We start from the raw sequence: 21693 nt of genomic DNA on the forward strand, positions 1-21693 counted from the left end.
CAGACTATTTATTGTAACTTGGACTTCCATAATCCATATAGCATACACAAGTTTAGGCTGCTAGCAGTTCTGAACTAAAACATAGTGTAGGCATAGTGTCACCTTTCGCATCTTTTCCATTTGGTTTCTATGGAGCTTCACACCGATAGGATGAAGGGCAGGTCACATGTCCTCCCTGTTTCTGGTAATGGGAACTACTAGTGAATGTTCCCAAATGCAGGCTCAAATGTCCTAAGGCAGGGGGAATAATATTTTGAAATGTCATATTTGAGTGGTATTCCCTCTAAATAAGCATAGACTGGAGCACACCGTCCAATCTAAGAACTATCTTTTGACTGATCTAGGCCAGCAAATAGATCAATATTTCCCTTTATCCAGGAACAGTTTGCTCAGCATACAGAATCTTTTTTAGTGAACGCCCTCATGCACACACACACCGCCCAGAATCAAAGTCTTCTACTGCTGAGCACCGAGCAGCTTTACTGGAGAAGTTGGGGGTTAATGCCTAGGGAACTGAAAGGTCATTCCCAGCCTGTCTGGAGTTATGACAACCTGCTGGTCACAAGCCCGCTTCTCTAATATGCTCGCTATGCCCCTCCTTCATGTTTTACAGCCCTTTCCCTATTTTCACTATGACAAAACCACAATATCATGAGCTTTTATTCTGTATGGGCTGTGCTGTGATCTTCATCTCGGAAGTTAGTGGTAGAGACACAGTAGAATAGGGAGGAGGGGTTTCAGTGGTCGCCAGTGAGGACAGATTTCAATGTTTTGGTCATTGCTTTATTCAAAGAAATCGATAGTGTAGGTATTAAAACTAATTTTATCGAGATTTGAAAAAGCTGGTAATCTAATAATTGTGCTTATATTTTAGAATAGCATTTATAGGTCAGGTATAAGGAGTTGCATTCCAGCAACACTAAAAGCAGTAGTAAGAAAGTGACTCAACCCACCAAACACCCAACAAAATACCCATCAAGATTAGCATTAAAGCTGGTGTTAACTTTGACCCCCAGTGACCTTTAACCCTGCACCATGAACCCCCAAGATCTCCGGTCATGCACTATCATCTGCATTCATACCGAAGCCTTATCATATTGACAAAGGTGCTTAGGCTTATATCTGAATTAGGGCTGGGCGATTATGGACCAAAAATCCTATCTCTGTATTTTTAGGCTAAATGGCGATACATGATATATCTGTGTTTTCTAAGAAGTGGGCTAAATATTCAGTTGTAAGTCAGTCATATGTGAGATGTCACAAGCACTTTTACTAAAACAAGACTGATCAAAATAAAATGCAAACAGTTAGCTTCCCTGACTATTGGTGCTTTCACAAAATATTTACACAATGAGTAATGTGGATATAATGACTAAGTGGGCAAAGGCAAATAATAGAACAGCGAGGACAGTCCGGTAAGTTCAGAAAATGACATCAGTTTACTGTAATGCTGCCTTTAAAACCAGGAAAAGACAACACTTATGCAATATCACGATTTAACAAAATCCAAAATCTAAGACGATATCTAGTCTCATGACAATATCGATATAATATCGATATACTGCCCAGCCCTAGTCTGAATTACATCTACTTTGTAAAGATGCATGTTTTGTGTGGGGGGGGGGGAGGAAAAGAAAATCTCCGTAATAGTCTTCATCAATGTATTTATTTTCAACAATCACCTGAAGTATCAGTCAACAAATGCCTCCAAGCAGCATTAGTCTAACTCTACTGTATATGCAGGATTTTTTTATTTTTTTTCTAACAATGACGACACTGAAGAACTGTGATCCACAGTGGTCTCTACTGATGAGTTGCTTGTGACACGGCCAAAGCATAATTGCAACCGAAGTGACGCGATTTCTGAAGTTCATCCAACAGTCGGGACAGATCAAGTGACGTCAGATGTCGTTAGGAGTTGCTCTCCAAAAATGCTTTGCAGCATCTCACGCACTGTTCGTACACCTGTTCAAAGTCTTCGTCACTTCCCTTGGGAACAAATCAGACAAAAACAACAGACACAATGAAGTGAATTTCAGGCAAATTCTTCAAATATTCTTCAAGCACTGAAAGTCAAACAAACCATCATTTTTGTTTGGCAATGCTTTGAGAGTGGCAAAAAAAAAAGTCCCCCAAAATTAAACCAACACCGCTTTTTTTTTTAAAGCAATATTGGGGTGCCGCGCTAGATTTCTCCTTATCTGAAACAGTATGTCCTTGGTATCCGCTATCGCATATTTCCCAATGTATTAGAAAACTATTGACATCCAATACGACTGTTTTGAAAACACAAAAGCCAAAGTCATAATAAAATGTCAGTTTCTTACTCGACCAATACATTCTTTTCTACTCACCTTCTGAGGACCAATTTCTTGGTCTGTTCGTAATGAAACAGAACTCAAGACTAAAGCCAGTTGGCTCCAACCACACACTTCGCCTATAATTGAGCCCACACTCGACTTTGCAGATCCCACATGGGTAACATAATACATTTCCTGAGGGAACAATCTGCTGCCAAAAGTAGCAACAGTGCTTTTTGAATTCTGCTCTCGACATCTCAAAAGTCGTGGGGCTTTTGCTCAGGCACCTCTAGCACTCCGGTCCTGTGGCAACCCTCTTTATGACTTCCTGTTTTCTTGTGTTTGTAATGAAAGGAGAATGCATTTAAACGTGTCCTTGAAATGCCACCTGGGTAAGATTCACTTCTCTTGTGGCTCGTTTTGGTGAAGATTGGGTTGTAGCTCGTTGTCGTTGGCAGATCTGTGGCGCAGTAGTCTCTTAAAACGTGATGGCTCCCGAAATGTTCAAATACTTCCGCCTACCCGTCTGTACTTCACTGAGGGGAAATTTGGTCAAAAACGATGTATCGCCTTAAGGCGGGTGATCCGCTCATTTCCCCAATCACCTGCCTCGGTTATGTTTACATGTGTAGTCAATACCATTGAACTTCCTTTCGTTCTGCCTCCGGCTAAATTTGAATGGACAGACGTACAGACTGTTTATGGAGTATTCAAAGATTAGAAGAAAGTCTGGCTTGAGAGACTAGTGGTACAGTAGCCTTCAGTGTTGATAGGCTATTACTTGTGACGTAACCAATCAGATAGTGCTGTGGGCAGGACTTCGCTTGAGACCACAGAGTGTGGACTAATACAGACAGAGAGAGGCGGCTGCATCAGAGCCAAAGTATAGCCTTTTTTAATTCATCTATTATATCGGCAGTCGGTTCACCGCAAAATCTCAGGCAATGTACAAAGATTACGGTAGTAGCTGTCTGTCAATCCTCGGTCAAATTAAATGTAGCCATCCAAAGTGTCCCTCCAGAGATTTGTACTAAATCCAATTAGTAAAAAATCAGGAAGTGTTGCTGCACGAGATAGAATGGTCCTGTCGGCCTCACTAACATGTTGTAGATTTTACATAATTATCTCCATTCACAGGAAGGGATGAACTGAACAGCAGCAAGCCAGCAAAAGCCAGAAAGCTGGAGTCTCCACGTTAGATCCGTTTGTTCCCTCTCTCGTGTCCTTGGTTTAAAGTGATCACAGACCATGACCGTGGTAAACATGAGCGTGCCGCGTCCGCTTCACTGGCAGCACGTTGCATGATGTCTTAAAGAATAAGGGCGGTGATTTTTAATGCATTGCTTACCGTACCGTCAACAAATCCTATGAAAATAACAAAATCAACAATGTGTTTGATCAACTCTCGTTACTTTCTGACTTCCCGTGTACCGTTTTAGCCGAATAGCCGTCAACACTGAAGTCATTGGCCCTCAATTCTAAGCTAAAAACCTGGAAATACAGCTCACAAAGACATAGTTTCCATTTTAAAAATCTCTAAATGTTACCACGAAAATTCAGACTGTTATCTGTTAGTTATTACCAAATCAAATTCAAATGGGAACAAATTCAATACACCGGGGACTATTTTCGGTGCTATGGAACTACTTTCCTGAGATTGCAAAGTGTTTACAGCCGGGTAATTAAGTTGTGCATCATGATGATGATGAAATAATAGGCCGCCCAGTGCAGCGGCTAGGCTCTTTGATGTTGTGTTTTTTTGTAATCATTTTTTAATACAATGAATTTTCACGGCTGCTAGTGTAACCGAGTGAATGTGAGTCCTCGTAAGTCCCGAGTGGTAGCGACTAAGTTGGTTAAAATCTCTCCCCAGTATAAAGGCATGTTAACCAGCTCTGCCAAGGTAGCTTGCTAGCTGCTCTCTTGGCATTGCGGTTAGCGCATGCGCTTTGCAAGCGGGAGATCGGTGGATCGAACTGTGAGTGAAAATGATTGATTATTGATTATTGTCAACACAATGCAGGTTACACTGGTACATGGCTTCATTGGGCACCGGCTACATGGACGAGATTTCTTGGCAAAACAAAATCATTGACGATTCTGTTATTTTCATAGGATTTGTTGACAGTAAACAATGCATTAAAAAACACTGGCCTTATCCTTGAAGTCTAAAGGTTGTAGGTAGTACTGAAGTCAAATAATTCTAAAAGTTGCCTCTCACTGCCATATGAGGCCCAGTGCAGCTATACAATGAACAACATTTTGGCCCAACCAGGCATGCGCCGTTTAAACCCATCCCTGAAACTCAAACGGATCGACTTCAGGATCAATTGAGCACAAAATCAGCTGACATATGACAGCAGCAGCACCACTTAGCCAGTCATCCGATATTGGAATGGCTGGCAGTGTCTGTAAAACCACACCTGGAACTGTTGTTAAAAAATCTAAAACCAAAGTATGCTCCAACATCCACCTTGTATCAGTTTTCACACTATGCTCTGTGTGAGCTTGTCATCATCGTCAAACCGGAGAGACGAGGGAACTTGTGTCTCCATTTGTCTTGACACACAGACAGTTGCTGTCTGGCTCTCGTCCTCTGCTTGGCTTGGCTGTCATGCCTTGTGGTCGCTGGCGAGGGACCACAGCCCAATACTGTTAAGTCTCCCAGAGCATTTACATGGTTCCAAAACCACATGGACTATGAAGGGCGACAGGCCTGCAGTGCGTTTGGCTAACAGAAGCACATATAGACACACACATGCAGACCAGAATTATAAGAGCTCAATTACATTTCTAATTTTAAGACGTCCTTTTTAATATATATTAACAATTGACCTTCAATTCTGAAATGTTTAACCAACCTTTCCCTATGCCAAACCTCTACCCCTTCCACTTTCCCCGCTTGTGCTTTTCTCAATCATAACCAATTCTCAATAATAATAACCATAACTCAATCATAATAATTCTTATAAAAATAAAAGGCACTCAGGGACCTACTGTATATCCGAAGCGTTTGGCAGAACTTCCAGCTGCAGAGGAAGCACTTTAGACTTTAGTTCAATGAGCCATGGAGCATGAGATGGCAAACCAAATCGGGACCACAAGAGAGACTTTCATAGTGATTTTGAATACCTTAGAAATTGTACATTAATGTCCAAGTAACTAAATAACAATTTTGGAGCAGTACTGCATTGTGGTGTGGACTGTGGACAGGGCTGGAAAGGCAGAGCAGCCCAACCTTGAGGGACCTTAACTCACAATTCCTTCTGTCTTAATTGTATGCATGAAGCATCGCATGAAAAGAGTCAGCGAGGAGTGACTGCTATGATTTCACCGGTGTGAGGAGCACAGCTACTGAAACCATACGTCAACTTCTGTGGTCCGCTCCAATGTGTTGTGGAGTCAAGTTTATTATTACATGAACCGGGCCTGGGCCTGATCCAGTCTGCCTGCGGACAGCCAACGTTGTCCAGACCCACCACATGCACCTGAAGTTTGATGCCGGTCCAAACCCAAAGTCTTTAACATCAACTCCCAAGTTGCTCCACAAAGCACTTAATATTTCCTTTGCATTTTCTTGACAGTGTTGGTCTTTCTCATGGGCTCCATTTGACTCAAATCATAGCCTCATATAATATATTTTAAGTAGCAGGTGCACAAACGTTCAGGGAAAATTTGACTTAGTTATTTCTGTTGCAGTGTTTCCATTCATAAGTTATGAACAATTCACTGTCATTTTTTTTCAATAAAACTATAGAGACACTGCATGAAATAGGCCACGCCCATCACGGGGGAAATCGCTCCATTCACTCCCATAGACCAGCGTCATTTTCCTTGAATTAAACATAGTTAAAAGCTGTTGTGTGGTGGGCTGCGCACACAACAAATGTAAAAAATCATCAGTTAAAGTTTTTTTATACCCCTGAGCAATACAAGGAAGCCATTGAGAATTGGCGAGAAGAAAAATGTGGATCTAGCTGTCAAGGAAGTAAGTTGGAGTGTTCATTTTCCGTATATACGATCTTTTTGTGCAACACGCAGCCATGTAGGAGAACGCCAGGATTGGAGGGGGGTTTCTGTTTTCCCCTGTTTTGGGCGTGGTTTCTGAATGATGACGCGCTCTGCAGTGTCTCTACAACTGATTTTTACAGTTTTCGTTAGTGTACATCATGCTTATAGGCTATTGAAGGACGTTTTACTTTCTTCACAAAGTCAATTTTCCAGTGTTAAAAATGGTTGATTTTGGGTTGAAGTTGACGAGTGTTGAATGTTTTACACTCTCAGAGTTTGTCAAATAGTACTTTTGGCTAATTAACACTGATGACAATTCAACATTGTGTTTTGTGTGGAAAACAGGGTTAATTCCCCGCCCAGTCTCTGTTACCGCTGCACCGTCCTGCCGCTCCAGTAATATTCAATATAAGCGTTTACTTGAACACTTACATAATATGGGTCTTTGATGATCAGCTGTTTCTGAGGATCATATGAACCAAGGAGTTCAATCTTTGCTCGGTAGTCTTTCACAGACTTTGCCTTCCTTTTCAAGTCACTGTGTGGACAAGAGAAAACCGGTCAATTCAACAGAACAGGTAACAAGTCAACTTTAAGACAATTAAAGGATGTAATGTGTCCAAATTCATACCGTGTGTATTCATAAGTGTGTGTTTTGGATTTAAAAAATAAAAATAAAGACTATGTTATATAGTATTTTCTCAACATGTTATCCACCCATTGGATAGGGAAACCCATCTAACCCACCATTACAATAACCCAAATGGAAAGTGTTGAAAACACAAACGTATCCCATATGCTATGCTGCTGCCATGACGACCAGGGAAAGGCCTTGGGAAATAACTGCACAGGGTTTTATAGCAAAGTCGTTAGTGCACAATATGGAGTGATTAGGGCTTATTTTCAAGTGCTTAGTCTTACAAGCACAATATATTGACTGTTTCCGGTTAACATTACAAGATATTGCTAAGACTGGCTAACAAGCTGGCACCACAGCCTCACGCTCATGCCCTCGCCCTCATTCCCCCCCGGACCCCCACTCCCACTCCCACCCCCACACACACACACACACACACACACACACACACACACACACACACACACACACAGGATACTGGTGCACACAACACTAGCAAGGTACTGGTACCATACTGGGAACTGTGCCAGGCTCCAAGACTGGATGGAATCTGACAACAGAACATTCCCATCATACTGACACCAAACACGATTAATTCCCCCCCGCCCCCCCCCTAAGCATCACCATTGACTGGTCTCATCCATTTGGAGCTGGCCTAGGTTCAAGAGAGCGAAGAGGTGATTGACACTACGGTGGATGTACATAACACCTTGACCTATTTAAGCAGAGCTCAAACCTGGCCTGATCCAGCAAAACTCTAGCTCAAACAGGGGGGGGGGGGGGTCGACCAAATAATCAAATCTTACTAATTGACGACAATGAGATGGATTCTGGGGAGGGAATTAGTCGCGGACAGGGTACCCCTTTGTCCAGGACCCGGGGTCTTTTTCTCAGTCTGGCCAGCTTAACACTTGTGGAAGAGAAAAAAAGAGGGAGAAAGGAAAAAACCCACCCCAAAGAGCAAAGACGAGGCATCCAAAGAACTCAGTAAGCTGCTTACAGATCAGATCCGCCATAGGCATGTGATCTCAAAACGTTCAAAGTAGCAAAAAATATCCCTCCCCCTGCCCTCTAGAAAGAGCTTAAGAAAGGATATTGCTCATTAAAGGGAGACATTAACCTACGCGTTAGGTATAGCTCAATGTTTTGCACTGACTTTCATGTGTGCGTTTATATGTGAAGGAGTAGCACTCATGCCTCTGAAGTCAGTTAGCGGGCGCACGGCACCTTGCTTGACCTCCTCTAAGGCAAATGTTTTTTGACCCAAGCCAAGGCAACCGTTAATATGCAGGATGGAGCAGTAATTACTATGTGTAAGCTCTTTGAGGGACGAGTAAATAACAGCAGAATCACATTTTTCACACGTTTTAATAACTTAATTCCCTTGGACCAAGCACTTTTTTAAGCAGCGTTGGGAGTAGTTAACTACATGTAGTTCAATGACTAGTTTAACTACAATTTGCAGTAGGTGGTATTTTATGCTTTTTCAGCATGACCCAAAGTACTAGTACTACTTTGGGTTATGTGGTTCAGGTAGTTATTTACAAACTATTCATGGGCGTCTGGGTAGTGTAGCGGTAGATTCCCTACCAACACAAGGGTCGCAGGTTCGCGCCCCTGTGTTACCTCCGGCTTGGTCAGGCGTCCATACAGGCACGATTGGCTGTGTCTGTGGGTGGGAAGCCGGATTAAGGGGATGTGTCCTGGCACTAGCGCCTCCTCTGGTCGGTCGGGGTGCCTGTTCGGTGCGGAAGGGAACTGGTGGGAATAGTGTGATCCTCCCACCAGGTGAAAAGAAGATGCTGGCAACTGTGCATGTGTCAAGAGGAAGCAACCAGTTTTTCTCAACTATGATCTATAAACACTACTTGCTCTGGGCCAAAATATCTGTACCTCAAATTGCTCTCATCCATGCAGAGTATGTAGTCGAAGCTCATGAAATCGTCCTTGGTCACCTGGAAGTGGGAGGGAAACACAGACACAAAACAAATGTTAAAAAGAGCAGAGCTTCTCTCTGGTCCTTCAGAGATTGTTCCAAAAATCTGCTGTGAGGGGGGGAAGAAACAGACAGGATTGGTGCCCAAGAGGAAAGCGGGTTGGGTTAGAGACAGACGGAGAGGGAGGGAGAGAGGGAGGGAGGGAGGGGAGAGAGAGAGAAGAGTGCATCGGGGGATCAAAGCAGCACATCTGTAAGTATGCGGAGGGGCTTGTGCAACAAGTTTGACATGCTCAGTGATGATTTGATGAAACAAGCAGCAATGAAAAACAGGCAGCCCCTTAACTAGTTTTTAAGGCTTTTGCAGGGTCAAGGAGGAATGACCAGGAGGAGGACAGGTCAAGGAGGAATGACCAGGAGGATAGGTCAAGGAGGAATGACCAGGAGGAGGAAAGGTCAAGGAGGAATGACCAGGAGGAGGAAAGGTCAAGGAGGAATGACCAGGAGGAGGAAAGGGCACCCGGAGACAAATGACAGAAGAAGTGGAAAATGAGAAGAAGAGACAGGCAACAGGCAACCATGGATAAGCTGCCTGCTATGCTCTAGATGTCTACATATGGACACATCCGATCACAGACACTTTGGCTAATTCATGTAACAGAGGCAAGGGCCCCGGGAGACAAATGACAGAAGAAGTGGAAAATGAGAAGAATAATTAATAATTTATATTATATATAGCGCCTTTCGCGACACTCAAAGTGCTTCACATATCAGGGGAGGGAGGGGGAGGGAACTCAACTCATCCACCACCGAAGAGATAGGCAACCATGGATAAGATGCCTGCTATGCTCTAGATGTCTACATACAGTATGGACACATCCGATCACAGAGACAGACAGCTAGGCTAATTCATGTAACTGCAGATAAGTAGACCATAGACTAGTCTCAACGCCAGACCCATGAGAGTTCTTACGCTGATACACTACGTTACTGCATGCTGCAGATCTCTCTCTGGGTCTGGGACACTTTCCCTCAGCCAGCTGGGGTCGGAAGTGAACCGTTCACTTGGCCAGTGATTGGCCAGCGGTGGATTCAGTCTTCCCCAATCAGTAACGACTTTGGGATCAGACGACAGGGGAGGGGAGGCCCAGCCCATTTTTCAAACCGCTCTCTCATTGGTGCTACGACCTGTCACTCATTCAGTTTCAACATACCCTAGACCCGCCCTCAAGTGAAGTGGTACGGACTCATTTATGTAGTATGCGGAGCGCAGTGATTCAACGTAATATTTGAGTCTGGGGAGAGACTAACCATAGACAGAACATAGGATGAGATCTGTTTGTTCTGATTGTTATTAAAACCTGGCAGAATCCATCATGTTTGTATTAGTTTCTGGTTGCAGTCGCTAGCATTTCACCCCTGTATTTTCCATTACAACGTAAGCACAGATACACAAATGTGCTCCCCCATTAATGCATGAAAATACACATGTGCTCTCACACACACCGTCACACAGGGTGGTCTGTGGCGGCGAAACCGCAGTTACCACGCCTGTCCATCTTGCTCTCTCACTCTCTCTCACTCACACACACACACACACACACACACACACACACAGGGATAGCGGAACGCATCTGAACTTGGGGGGGCCGGGGGGCGTGTCGGGGGTGTGTGTCCCCCCGTCGGGGGGGCGTGCCCCCCCCCCACACACACACACACACACACACGTCTGTGAACCACCATCATTGATTATTATTATTATCATCATATAAAGATTTTGGTCGTTTGAAGCCAGATTCATATAGGAATATCTCATTTTAAATTAACATTAGGATTAGACGTTTGTGATGTCAGTATTCAGTCTTAACAATCATATATTTGCTCCTTTTCTCACTCACTCCTATGTCACCACCTGCTCTCACTGCAGGGTTTGAGATTCAACTTTTTTTTATCACCAGCCAATATGGCTGCTAGATTTTAAAGTTAGGAGCCAATTAATTTCAACTAGCCAAAATGTTTTTCTTGAAATAAACCAGAATATGAGGGCGACTGGGTTTTACAGCAGGGCTATTCAACTAAATTGTTCAGGGGGCCACATTGTCAGAAACCTAAGGGACCGGGGGCCGGACCGTTCCCCGAGCCAGTACACTTGACACAATGCGCCACCATATTTTTGCAGCCGCGCTGGAACTATTATTAAGTAGGGGGTGCTGTAAGGAATGGAATCTCGGCAGCGCTGAAGAAAATTTTATGTTTTTTGGACTTTTATCCATATTTAGAAGAATATTTAATTTTAAATTAACATTAGGATTATACTGTTGTGATGTCATTATTCAGTATCTTCTCCTTTTCTATTATTAGTATTAGTATTAATATTAAATACTGAGTATCTCATGAAAAACTATTAATATTGCATCTTTTGTGTTTAGCTCCGTCTCACAGCAGACCCGGCTCCAGAACCAAATTACAGAGGGGGCCTGCCCCTAGCTTGGGGGGGCCAAGGGGGGTCCGGGGGGATTCTCCCCCGGAAGAAGATTTTGTACATTTTAAAGTAAAATTCGTCAAACTGGTGCATTTGAGAGCAAAAGGAAGAGGCTAAATCTATGAGGAACTACAGACATCTCTAATGTGTTGTGACTTTACAAATAGGCCTAAACAATTAATATTAAATGTATTTACACATTGTGCACAAATTGCATTCATTGTGACAAATTTACAATAGTTAATTAATATCCAGCCAGAATCATTGCAAATGGAGGTTCAAAGTAACAGTTAGCAATAGCATTCAGTTAATCAATGCCTAATGACAGCCAGATTCCGTTTTAAACTTTAAAACAGAAAAACGGAAAAACGTTTTTAGCACACACACAAAAAAAAAGAAAAAAAAAGAATGGGGGGGCCAGTTTCCCCCCTCCAACGCCGGGCCTGTCTCACAGCATTGTAACATTGTAGTGCAGCAAGAAAGGAAAACTACTGTAAACATTTGAACCACATTTCTTGTTTAGAACCTATAGCTAGCAACATCGCCATCTCCTGAAAAACATTAATATTGCACCTTTCTTGTGGCTACATCACAGCATCTACTGAAAAACATTTATAGTGGATCTGACTTGTTAGGTTCACTTTAGATTCACATCACATCTGAAAAACAACCAGTCGAGTGTAATAAGTAAATGAGGTTTAATTGTAAAAAAAAATCTAAAAAAAAAAAAAAATCTAAAAAAAAAAAAAAATCTAAAAAAAAAAAAAAAATCTAAAAAAAAAAAAAAAAAAAATTTGGGGGAACTGAAAAGTACCCGGGCCGCGGCCCGGGTGGCCCGGGCGGTTCCGCGATCCCTGCACACACACACACACACAAAACAGTGCTTTATGCGAACCCCCTCACAAGGCAGACATGAGCCTAGGTTTGATTTCTGAAATGCCTCACTGACAGTGAGCTTGGAGGCTGTTACTGTAAATGAGGAATTGGTACTGAGAGAACGCTCCTGAAGTACCCATGAAGAAGAGATATTATGTCGTTGTGAAGGGGGTTCTAATTGATGGGTTTTTTTTTAATAATGATTGATATCTCATATCAATGTTGTAGCCATAGGCGCAATTTGAACTTTAAGGTTGGGCGTTCACACAGAGAAATCTAGTGTAAATGTATTGTGTACAACAAATTAACATTTATGATAACAGCATTTTCGTATCCCGACTTATATACCCAACGAGTGATGGAATATTGCAAGAATTACCATAGATACAGAACTCGCACAAATGGCAAAAACCCAAAAGAGATACAACTTCAATCAATTTACTCATCCTATAATAATAATGTGAAGTCTCCGTGAATTGTGTTTGGTCACAGCTATGCCATTTTAGGTGCGATCGTGCTGAATTTTTCAGGAAGTGTAAAGAACACCCCCTACAGGTGACCTAACGCAGCCAGATCTCTGAATTAGGTCATTAGGGCCGACTCAACGGGCAAAAATGGCTAATTAGTGGGCAAAATGAATCAACCTAGGTTCAGCACCATGGAGAGCTCTATTCGTTAGCTACTGATGGATTCAAGATTCAAGATGTTTATTGTCACTCCGTTGTACAAGTACGCACGTGTGAAATTCTTATGCTAGGGGGCTCCATTACAGGACATAGTGTAAGTACAGTAGGAACACAATCACAACAGTAAATGTGTATACAAGTATGTAAATAAGGCAAACAACAGTGAAAAACACAATCGAAAAGAAATAAAATAGAATAAATAAAATAGCACCACTCGTCAGAAGGTGCAGTCAGGGCAAGATGTGCAGCAGCAATGTGCAAATGGCAATACAATACAATGGAATTATTGCACTCAGTCAAGGGTAGTGTCTCTGTGTATCTTTTGTAACAAACAAATGGCTTCAGAGACTGGCCTTGAGAACAGTTTTGGCACACCGTCTGACAATTTTCCCATCAACCTTTCTGACCTTTCCATCGTCACTCTGAGAAGTTCTTGTGATCGGTCCTGTGGGCCTGTCGTCAGTCCCGTCTCTTGACTAGGTTGTCTTTCAGCAGGACATCTCCGTCCAGCAGATTTGATCTTTCCGTCCTCCATTTCCATCGACCTTGGAGGCCGCTGAGGTATTCTCTCCTCCATCTTTCCCAGAATGTGTTGGCTAAACTTTTAACTTGGTGCCACAGAAGTCTGAAGGGGTCACCATCATCAAGACTGCCACAGGGAACTGGAAGCATGCCAACTTTCGGCGTTAAGAGCATAGCAGGGGTGAAGATAATGTCCTTAGGGGTGACACACCATGGCCCAAACACGTCTAATCCTACAAAGGTGAACGGAGGATCTGTGCTCAAGTGATCGGCAGGAAGGTCCGCCATCTTCTGCTCTTCCTGTTTGCCATGCAGCCTCCGACATATCACACAATTGTGGATCACGCTGCTGACAGACTGCTTTCCAACAACGCAAAGACCTGCAGCCCTTAAAGCTCCTTACGTTAAGTCCCGTCCTCGATGGCAGACTTTCTCGTCGTGGTCGTGTTTGATGAGCAGGGATGTGACATGGTCTCTCTGCCAGGAATGATGATTAGCTCACATTCCTCGGGCATGAGCTGCACCTTCTTCAAGCGTCCCTCGACATGTAGAAGGCCTTCAGAATCAATGGAGGGGCAGCGTTTGCTGAGGGGGCACTCTTTTGGGGCAATCAATTTTGAGCCGTAGACCCGCCCTCAACACAGCAGCGCGGGCTGCAAAGTGGCACAGGCACAGACTCATTTACTGTATGTAGTATGTGGAGCACACAGCACAGCCATTCATATTTGAGTCTGGGGAGAGACTACATTGCTACTACAAGTCATCTGGATGTAAAAGCTCAAACAAACAATTTATGAATAAAGAAAGTTGACTTTTGACAGTATTCACAGGTTTTGTGTCTTCTTGATGGTGTCACGGTTTAGAGACTCCTTTCATCTGGTTCCTATTGTTGAGAGAGTTGCTCACATTCACAGGTGCTGAATGAACTAGAAATCATAGGATTAACATCTGATTTAGATTTTAGCGGAGTGGATTTTCACTTTATATGGTAATGGAATCCACAGTGCATTGAGGAAGGTATAGAGCTCGGAGCATATAAGAAGCTGCTCTGTGCTAAATCAAGACCTCAGTGATGATAGATGAAGTTAGATGTAATGACAACAGAATGATGGAATTTAGCTAAAGGCAAAGCTCATTCTCCAAAGGTGGACTCTAGGGATGCACAATATGGATTTTTTTCAGCCGATACAGATAACTAATAATGACCTGCTTCTCATGGCCGATACCGATAAGATAACCGATAGTTTCAATGTTTTTGTATTTTAAAAAGAAGTTCAGATGCTGTAGTTTATGCACACCTGAGGGGAAGAAAGGCTCAAATGTAATGAGCAAAGATGGATGCTGTAATATTCCATAGCTCTGACCAAACCAAATCTGACATCACTATTGTGAACACAACAAAAACAAAGAACAGTCGTGACTCAATGTAATCCCCCCCTAAGCATAGTACATCAAAATAAACTTCACAAACATACATTGGCTTTTATAGAGCATTTGACCTAAGAATTTAAATTAAATGCTTTGATATAATCTGTCAAATCAGACATGTTAATGTATTAAATACAGGAGGTTATTAGTAAAGTGGATCACTCAATAAAATAAAGGCTTTTATAGAAGCTTATGGCGGTTTAGTCTGCAGATAAAACAAAATGACAAAAGGCATATAGTAGACCGATATGGATAATAGCCGACAAATATTAATTTCCCATTATCAGTCGATCATTTATTATCAGCACCGATATATATTGTGCATCCCTAGTTGACTCATGAGTATGAAAGTTAAAATTCACCTATGTTAAATCTAACGTTGAGGTGCAATTTCTGATAAGCCATAAAACACTCTACAGTCTACACACATCTGTTATGGGGCACGTTAGAGCCGCCTCCTTTACAAAACAAGCACATTTGTTTATGTGGGGATACCAAATGATCTCCCACTTGGCTAGCCTGCTTGGACACTTCTACTGCTTGGCAGTAGTGGAAGTTCAGCAAAGTTCACAGAGGAAAGGGGTTGGGGGGGGGGGGGAGTGAAAGAGCAGAAAGGGAGGACAAATCCAGAGGGTGGGAGAAAAAGCAAGTGATACAAAAAGGTAAAGTGATAAAGGAAAAGAGGAAAGAGAGGGTGCTTGTCAGAGTTCATTTTGTGGATTGTGGGCTGGCTTTAGGCCAAGGGTTGGGTGTCTCCATCCCTGCTTTGAGGAGATTAGAATTAGATTAGGGTCTGACTGAGTGTGTTTGCAGAGAGATGGACAAATAAGACAGCAGATCCCAAGCCATGCGCGCTGTCAAGAAAAATACTGAAAAATGCCTCCCCCCCCCCCCCCCCCTGTTTTAGGGGGGTAGGGGAGGGGGAGTAGGTGTTTTATTGGGCATGGGCCAGGCCAGCGCAGCATAAGGGCCGGAGGTCCCACACGCACAAACATCTTGGTGTGATTTAAAGCCAGTTTCAGGATGTAAAAACACATGCTGCTGCAAGGTGATAACGTGACTGCTATAATCGGCTTTGTCATCCAGAAATATTTCATACACACCATTCATGCCATCATTGTACGTAGCTATATACTGTATGTAAACACGTACAGTAGGCTTGGCCACACAGACAAACATACACACAAAAAGCATCCGCTAGGGCTGAAAGATATTGACAAAACAATCCTTATTGTGATTATTTGACAGAATATTGCAATTGTGATTTAAACTGCGATTCATATCATCATGAATTGTATACAGTACTGTATATACTTTTATGTCAGTGTGCAGGATTGATTGAGTTTGAGAGTAATGACAGGTTCTCACCAATATTGAACTCGATTCATGGCCCAAAGATTATCTGAGCTCTGAAACTTTGGACAACGTTCAACTAAGCAATTAATTGCACCCTCTAATTCTTCAGCTCTCTTGTCAACTGGTGAATGACGACATACTATGACGACTAATTAAAATTACAGGAATAATTACTATGTATTTACTTTGTGGTGGAATGACTGCACTGATGTGAGTAGATTTGGTGCCCTAGCTCTTCTTAACAACACACACACACACACACACACACACACACACACACACACACACACACACACACACACACACACACACACACACACACACACACACACACACACACACACACACACACACACACACACACACACACACACACACACACACACACACACACACACACACACACACACACACACACACACACACAAAGCCGAGGGGACCCACAACCCACGGGACATCTGTCTGTACCTGTCGGGCCCTGTGGCTGGTTTCAATGCCATGCTTCCTTAGGCAGGCCAGACCACGGGCGTCCGGTGAGCTGCCTGTATTCCAGTCAGACGTGGCACCACTGTCTATGACCCACTGCAACAACAGAGAAGACAAAAGGGGGGCTAGCTCCGGCTAAGACAGGAAGTAGAGGTGTGTGGGCGTACCTTCCGGGCCACGTGCCTCATGGGCACGTCATGCCTCTTCATGCAGGCTTGGCCGCGGTGGTCTGGAGGGCTTCCTATCTCATAGGTGGAGGTGGCAGCACTGTCTATCCTCCACTAGGCAGAGCAGAGCACCGGGAACAACAACACAGCAAATTGGTTCACACACAGAAACACACACACACAGTCACACACACGCATGCATGCATGCATGCATGCACGTACCGTACAGACAGACAGACACACAGCAAAATTGGTTCACACACACGCACATACAGATACACAGTAGGGATGCACACAATTAATCAAAGCTCGATTACTCGCTCGTTAAGGATTTACTCGAGCATGTGAAAAATTACTCGATCAAAACAAAACAAAAAGCAACGTGCATTCTGTCAGTAGAACGGTGTTTTCAAATCATTTTTCAATTATCCTCCAGAGGGCCCAATGATATCACTGTAACAGACTGTTCAGTGTGTATGCGAGGCTCTGTGGATGTCCCCTCAGAGTTGCCGTAAAACAGGAAGTGGGGGACTTATGTTGTTAAGAGCCGGTGTTGACTAGTGTGCCAACGCTAGGCGCTAGCTGTCTGAGAAGAAATGTGGAAACGTGCTATAACGTTACAGCCTGACTCTCGTTTATTGTTTTATTAACAAAGTGTAAGTAATAGGCGGACCCGGACACTCGGCTACATCACTATAGCCCTTTTCAGACAAGTTATAAGATGCTCTACTTGAACAGTGTTCATTCGGATAAATTGGCTGGCTCCTCTTCCTCAAACCTGGAGCAACCCACCATCAGCGAGGAAGAGGAAGAGTTGCGACGCACGTACAACAACAATCACTTGAACAATGCTCGTTAACGTTACCAATGAATGAATGAGTTTGGAATTTGTCGAAAATGTGCATCCCTAATACAAACGTAGACATACAAACGTCGTTGCATAAGCAGGACGCTGGTGTGCTATTGAGGACAGAATCAGCAGTAGGCAAAAAAAGTCAAATACATCCTGCACTCATTCATGATCTTCAGAGGATGCAGTCGCCAGCCAAGTCTTGATTTTTTCCCCCAGCCTTGATCATTTTACCAACCAAGTTATTTTACTGCAATTTTGGAATCTTATATCAATGTCTTCAGTGAAGACTCTTCACCATGTTCAACTACAGCAGATGTTTTAATGTTTAATGAAACATCAATATTGCTATTAAAGCCAACTATGATTATGAACTGTAGAAAAAAGTCATGGTATACATTATAAACAATTAATTGTGAAGCCTTAATAATAAGGCTATACTATTACACCAACTTCTGGAAATTAAGCTCTTCCACAAAATTACTGTACCCTTGTGAAGACTGTCCCAGTAGCCAGTATACAGCACACTAGAATGCATAATGCTAATGCTATTGGGATGACGCTAACCTGGCTTTGACTGTCCAGTGAACATACACTACACAGTGTGTTAAAACATTCATATTTACTGCAGGCATATTTTGAAAACATTTATGTACCGTAAAAATATGTAAAGTCACGTCACTGAGTGTGTCTTAAACATCATGCTGGTTGATACAGTTAATTCTGTTTAGTTTCTGAATCTGTGATGGCTCAACAATTACCTTGATTCAGCAACACTGTTGAAAAAGATGTAATAGAAAATAAACTGCCAAAACTGCTGCAGCTGAGCATGTGTCTAATAAGGGGCAAACTCTAAATGAATATTAGCAGGCAAAATGATCTATGGCCGTCAGGAACATCAGTTACATCTCTCACTTGTATGAGAAAAATGCTTAGTTGTCATAATGCACTTACAGTCTAATTTGGAGTTGGTCAACAGCATAATCTTGAGCTCACCTTATCAACAACACCAGAGTCTGTCGCCATCTTCCTGAAGACTGCTTCAGCAATGGGGGATCGACAGATATTCCCTGTTCAAAACCAAGTGACAACACAATAGGTTAAAACTCAATCCGTGTGTTAATCACATTTGCACTTATCAATTAGTTTATTCACAGTCAGACAGCAACCTGTAATACTATATATATATATACCGTATATATATATATATATATATATATATATATATATATATATATATATATGTATATATATATATATATATATATATATGTATATATATATATATATATATATATATATATATATATAGATGTACTACATGATTATTACATACAGTATATCAGTCCCAGGGGTAGCAGATGTTGTAATGTACCTTGTTAAATCTGACACACATCGATATGAAAATTTATTTTTAGCTTGGCAAAAATGAATGAATTCACATGGCTTGCCTTTAAGCAGAAACCTTGTCAAACACTTTTGCAAAACACTGCAGACTGCATCAAAAAAGTCTGTCAGGAATTGGCCACTGGCACAGGATATGTGGGAAAAGTTGTTTTTTCTCCAACTTCCATAAAACTAGGGTTTCTGTGTTCACTCATAGACCACTGTTTACTTGAACGCCACATCCACATCCCTCACGTCACGATGCAATACTGTTTGGCAGAAAGTACACTGTGGTAAAACTTCTAAGTATAACACAACGTCAAATTAAGCCAGGACTCAATCCTCTGTTTGGAAGGATATGGCACAATCAACCTTTGGATCCTGTAATTCCATTTGAAGCTGACAGCATTAAAGCCATAAAAGAGCAATAAACACCGTCTGCATCCTTAGCAGCCAAGATCCGTACCATTCATCGTGTCAAATCCCATTTTGAAATCTTGGAAATGTTGGCCACTCGCAAATTCGGCATATAAATACTTCATTTCGCGCTATTTCACTGTTGTTGTTTTTTTACTTATTCAACTAAAAGACCGAGGAGCAATGGGAAGTTTCATGAAAAATGAAAAAATACGCACATCACGAGGGGTGCTGGGTTAGATACAAATACAGTAGAAATAATGATAGAACCTGCACACACTTAAGCTCTAAAGAATGCTTCACTTCTTAAAAATCAGACAACGTTTCGAGCCTCAGCTCTTCATCAGTCATCTTACGTAAGAAGTAAAGCATTCTTTAGAGCTTAAGTGTGTGCAGGTTCTATCATTATTTCTAATGAGCAATGGGAAGTTCACATCACACATACCAGATAAAACAACAAGAAGAATCCTTATTTTTATTTATTTTATTCTAATATTCTAACATGTCAATTTGTAATCATTAATTATTGTATTATTGCATTTTTCATTCATTTCTGTTTATAGCTCTCTTGTATGGTGCTGTGTTATTGTCTGTCACAATTTGCACATCTTTATTGTTTAAAAAGTAAAAACACAACGGAGTGTGACGTAACGTTAACGTAAGTGTCGGGGCAAAGGTCATATGTTCGGTTATCAAACCCCATGCTAGCCTACGAACATCGATGTTATGAACTCCGCACCCTAGCTGAAATTAACCAAGTCGCAAAATTACCAGCACATTAAATTAGCTAGTTTGATAAGCCTATTGAGGGTTAAGGCTAACTTCAGGCACTTGACGTTAGCCTGTTGTCATTCATTTGACAGCCTAAGCAGCAGCTAACATGATGTCGTTGCTAAATCTAATGACATTTCAGTATTTCTTTTTATTTGTTATTACTAGTCAAACTGTTTATTGTTTACATTTCCATGAGTTTTATTTCCGTTTAAATAGACGTTTCTTACCCAAACATACGAACGAAACTGACTTCCCACTGCTGGCCGCCATGTTGCTCTGAGGGGGTCCTGTATGCTGGAGTTGAGGCGGTGTCCAATTTGTGCCTGAACAAAACTATTTTTTTGGACAGAGTCAGACAACACAACTTAACAAGTAAAGAGCATGGTCGAGTAATAAACTGAATACACAGCCCCTTTCAGTGTCCAAGTCATCTGACCTGGTTTTGCAAATGAATATAATATAAAGCATACTTTTTTTGCAAAAAGAAAGTACAAAACATTTCTTGTGGATGATGTTACACACATTGATGAGAAGCCACTAGCCTAACTGTGCATATTCTTTTACTGCCAGATTAGTCACTTCAGAGTTGGCAAGTGTTGGGGTTATGTTTAATTTAGAACATGGTCTCTCAGGATTTTCTAATGACTGATGATATTTCATACCATGACTCTGGGAGGCATTACTCAGTCAGGATATCCTAAAGCGAAAGCTTTCAAAATAGGGCACAGAACATCTTATTAAAGGATCCATGAGGGCACCTCAAGTGTTCATTTTATCCCATTTAAGGATGGATTTCCCAAAGTAAGACTGACTTAAGCCCCAGCAATTATGTGAGAGATTCAGTCCAATCCAAACTGGTATAAATATCCTGTCAAGTTATGTTAGGCCAAAGAACGAGTTCCTCAGTTACTTCAAATCTACAGCAGCATTTTTGGTATGAAAGTTAAATTATGACACAGGCAAACTGCCAGTTGGACCAGCTTTGACTTGAGGATAACTCTGACAGAATAATACGTTTATAGCAACAGATCACGTGTCACCTAGTTGTGCAACCTAATACTGCACTGTGGCAGGGGCTTTATACAGTAAGATATATTTGTTATTCCCACAGTTGCAATTTACAGATAAAGACCTCCCTTGTTCAAGCTCTCCCTTTCAGAAGTTGACAGCATCCATCATGATTAGTAGAGAAAGCTGCCTGTTGTGAGACCGCAGTCGGTGTTGCCATTTTTGATTTATTGGATATCATCAGAGGTAAAGATAAAAAGAAAATGATGGTACGCTGAACATCTTTATTCACTCCGAGTGCTCCAAATAGTTGATTTGGACAAATGGGCTGTTTATTGAGTCACCGCTTAGTTGGAGATCTGTGGGGACTG

At 42.1% G+C, this 21693-nt stretch overlaps 1 protein-coding gene across 2 annotated transcripts; it reads right to left on the reverse strand.

Annotated features, from left to right (window-relative positions):
- Positions 1 to 1647: 1647 nt before the first annotated feature.
- On the reverse strand, positions 1648 to 20598 carry acp1 (acid phosphatase 1). 2 transcript variants are annotated; one of them, XM_083642811.1, is made up of 6 exons: positions 20542 to 20598; positions 18734 to 18807; positions 16888 to 17001; positions 8842 to 8903; positions 6744 to 6849; positions 1648 to 1989 (listed from the first exon to the last, which is right to left on the reverse strand). In XM_083642811.1, the coding sequence occupies exons 1-6, from the start codon at positions 20582 to 20584 to the stop codon at positions 1912 to 1914; spliced, it is 477 nt and encodes a 158-aa protein (XP_083498937.1). In that variant the 5' UTR covers positions 20585 to 20598; the 3' UTR covers positions 1648 to 1911. The 2 variants fall into 2 exon arrangements, with proteins under 2 accessions (XP_083498937.1, XP_083498938.1); XM_083642812.1 differs by lacking the exon at positions 16888 to 17001 and adding an exon at positions 16703 to 16816 and having other exon boundaries at positions 20542 to 20590.
- Positions 20599 to 21693: the final 1095 nt, after the last annotated feature.

Source organism: Poromitra crassiceps, assembly GCF_964638095.1.
Source record: "Poromitra crassiceps genome assembly, chromosome: 9".
Classification (NCBI taxonomy): domain Eukaryota; kingdom Metazoa; phylum Chordata; class Actinopteri; order Beryciformes; family Melamphaidae; genus Poromitra; species Poromitra crassiceps.

What these genes read in the sequence shown, in the direction of transcription:
- acp1 (XM_083642811.1), bottom strand. Translation starts at nt 20,584, where the DNA reads ATGGCGGCCAGCAGTGGGAAGTCAGTTTCGTTCGTATGTTTGG. An exon ending in AGTTTCGTTCGTATGTTTGG is followed by an intron (nt 18,808 to 20,541) that starts GTAAGAAACGTC and finishes GGTTTTGAACAG; the next exon opens with GGAATATCTGTCGATCCCCC. An exon ending in ATGGATGAGAGCAATTTGAG is followed by an intron (nt 6,850 to 8,841) that starts GTACAGATATTT and finishes TTGTCCACACAG; the next exon opens with TGACTTGAAAAGGAAGGCAA.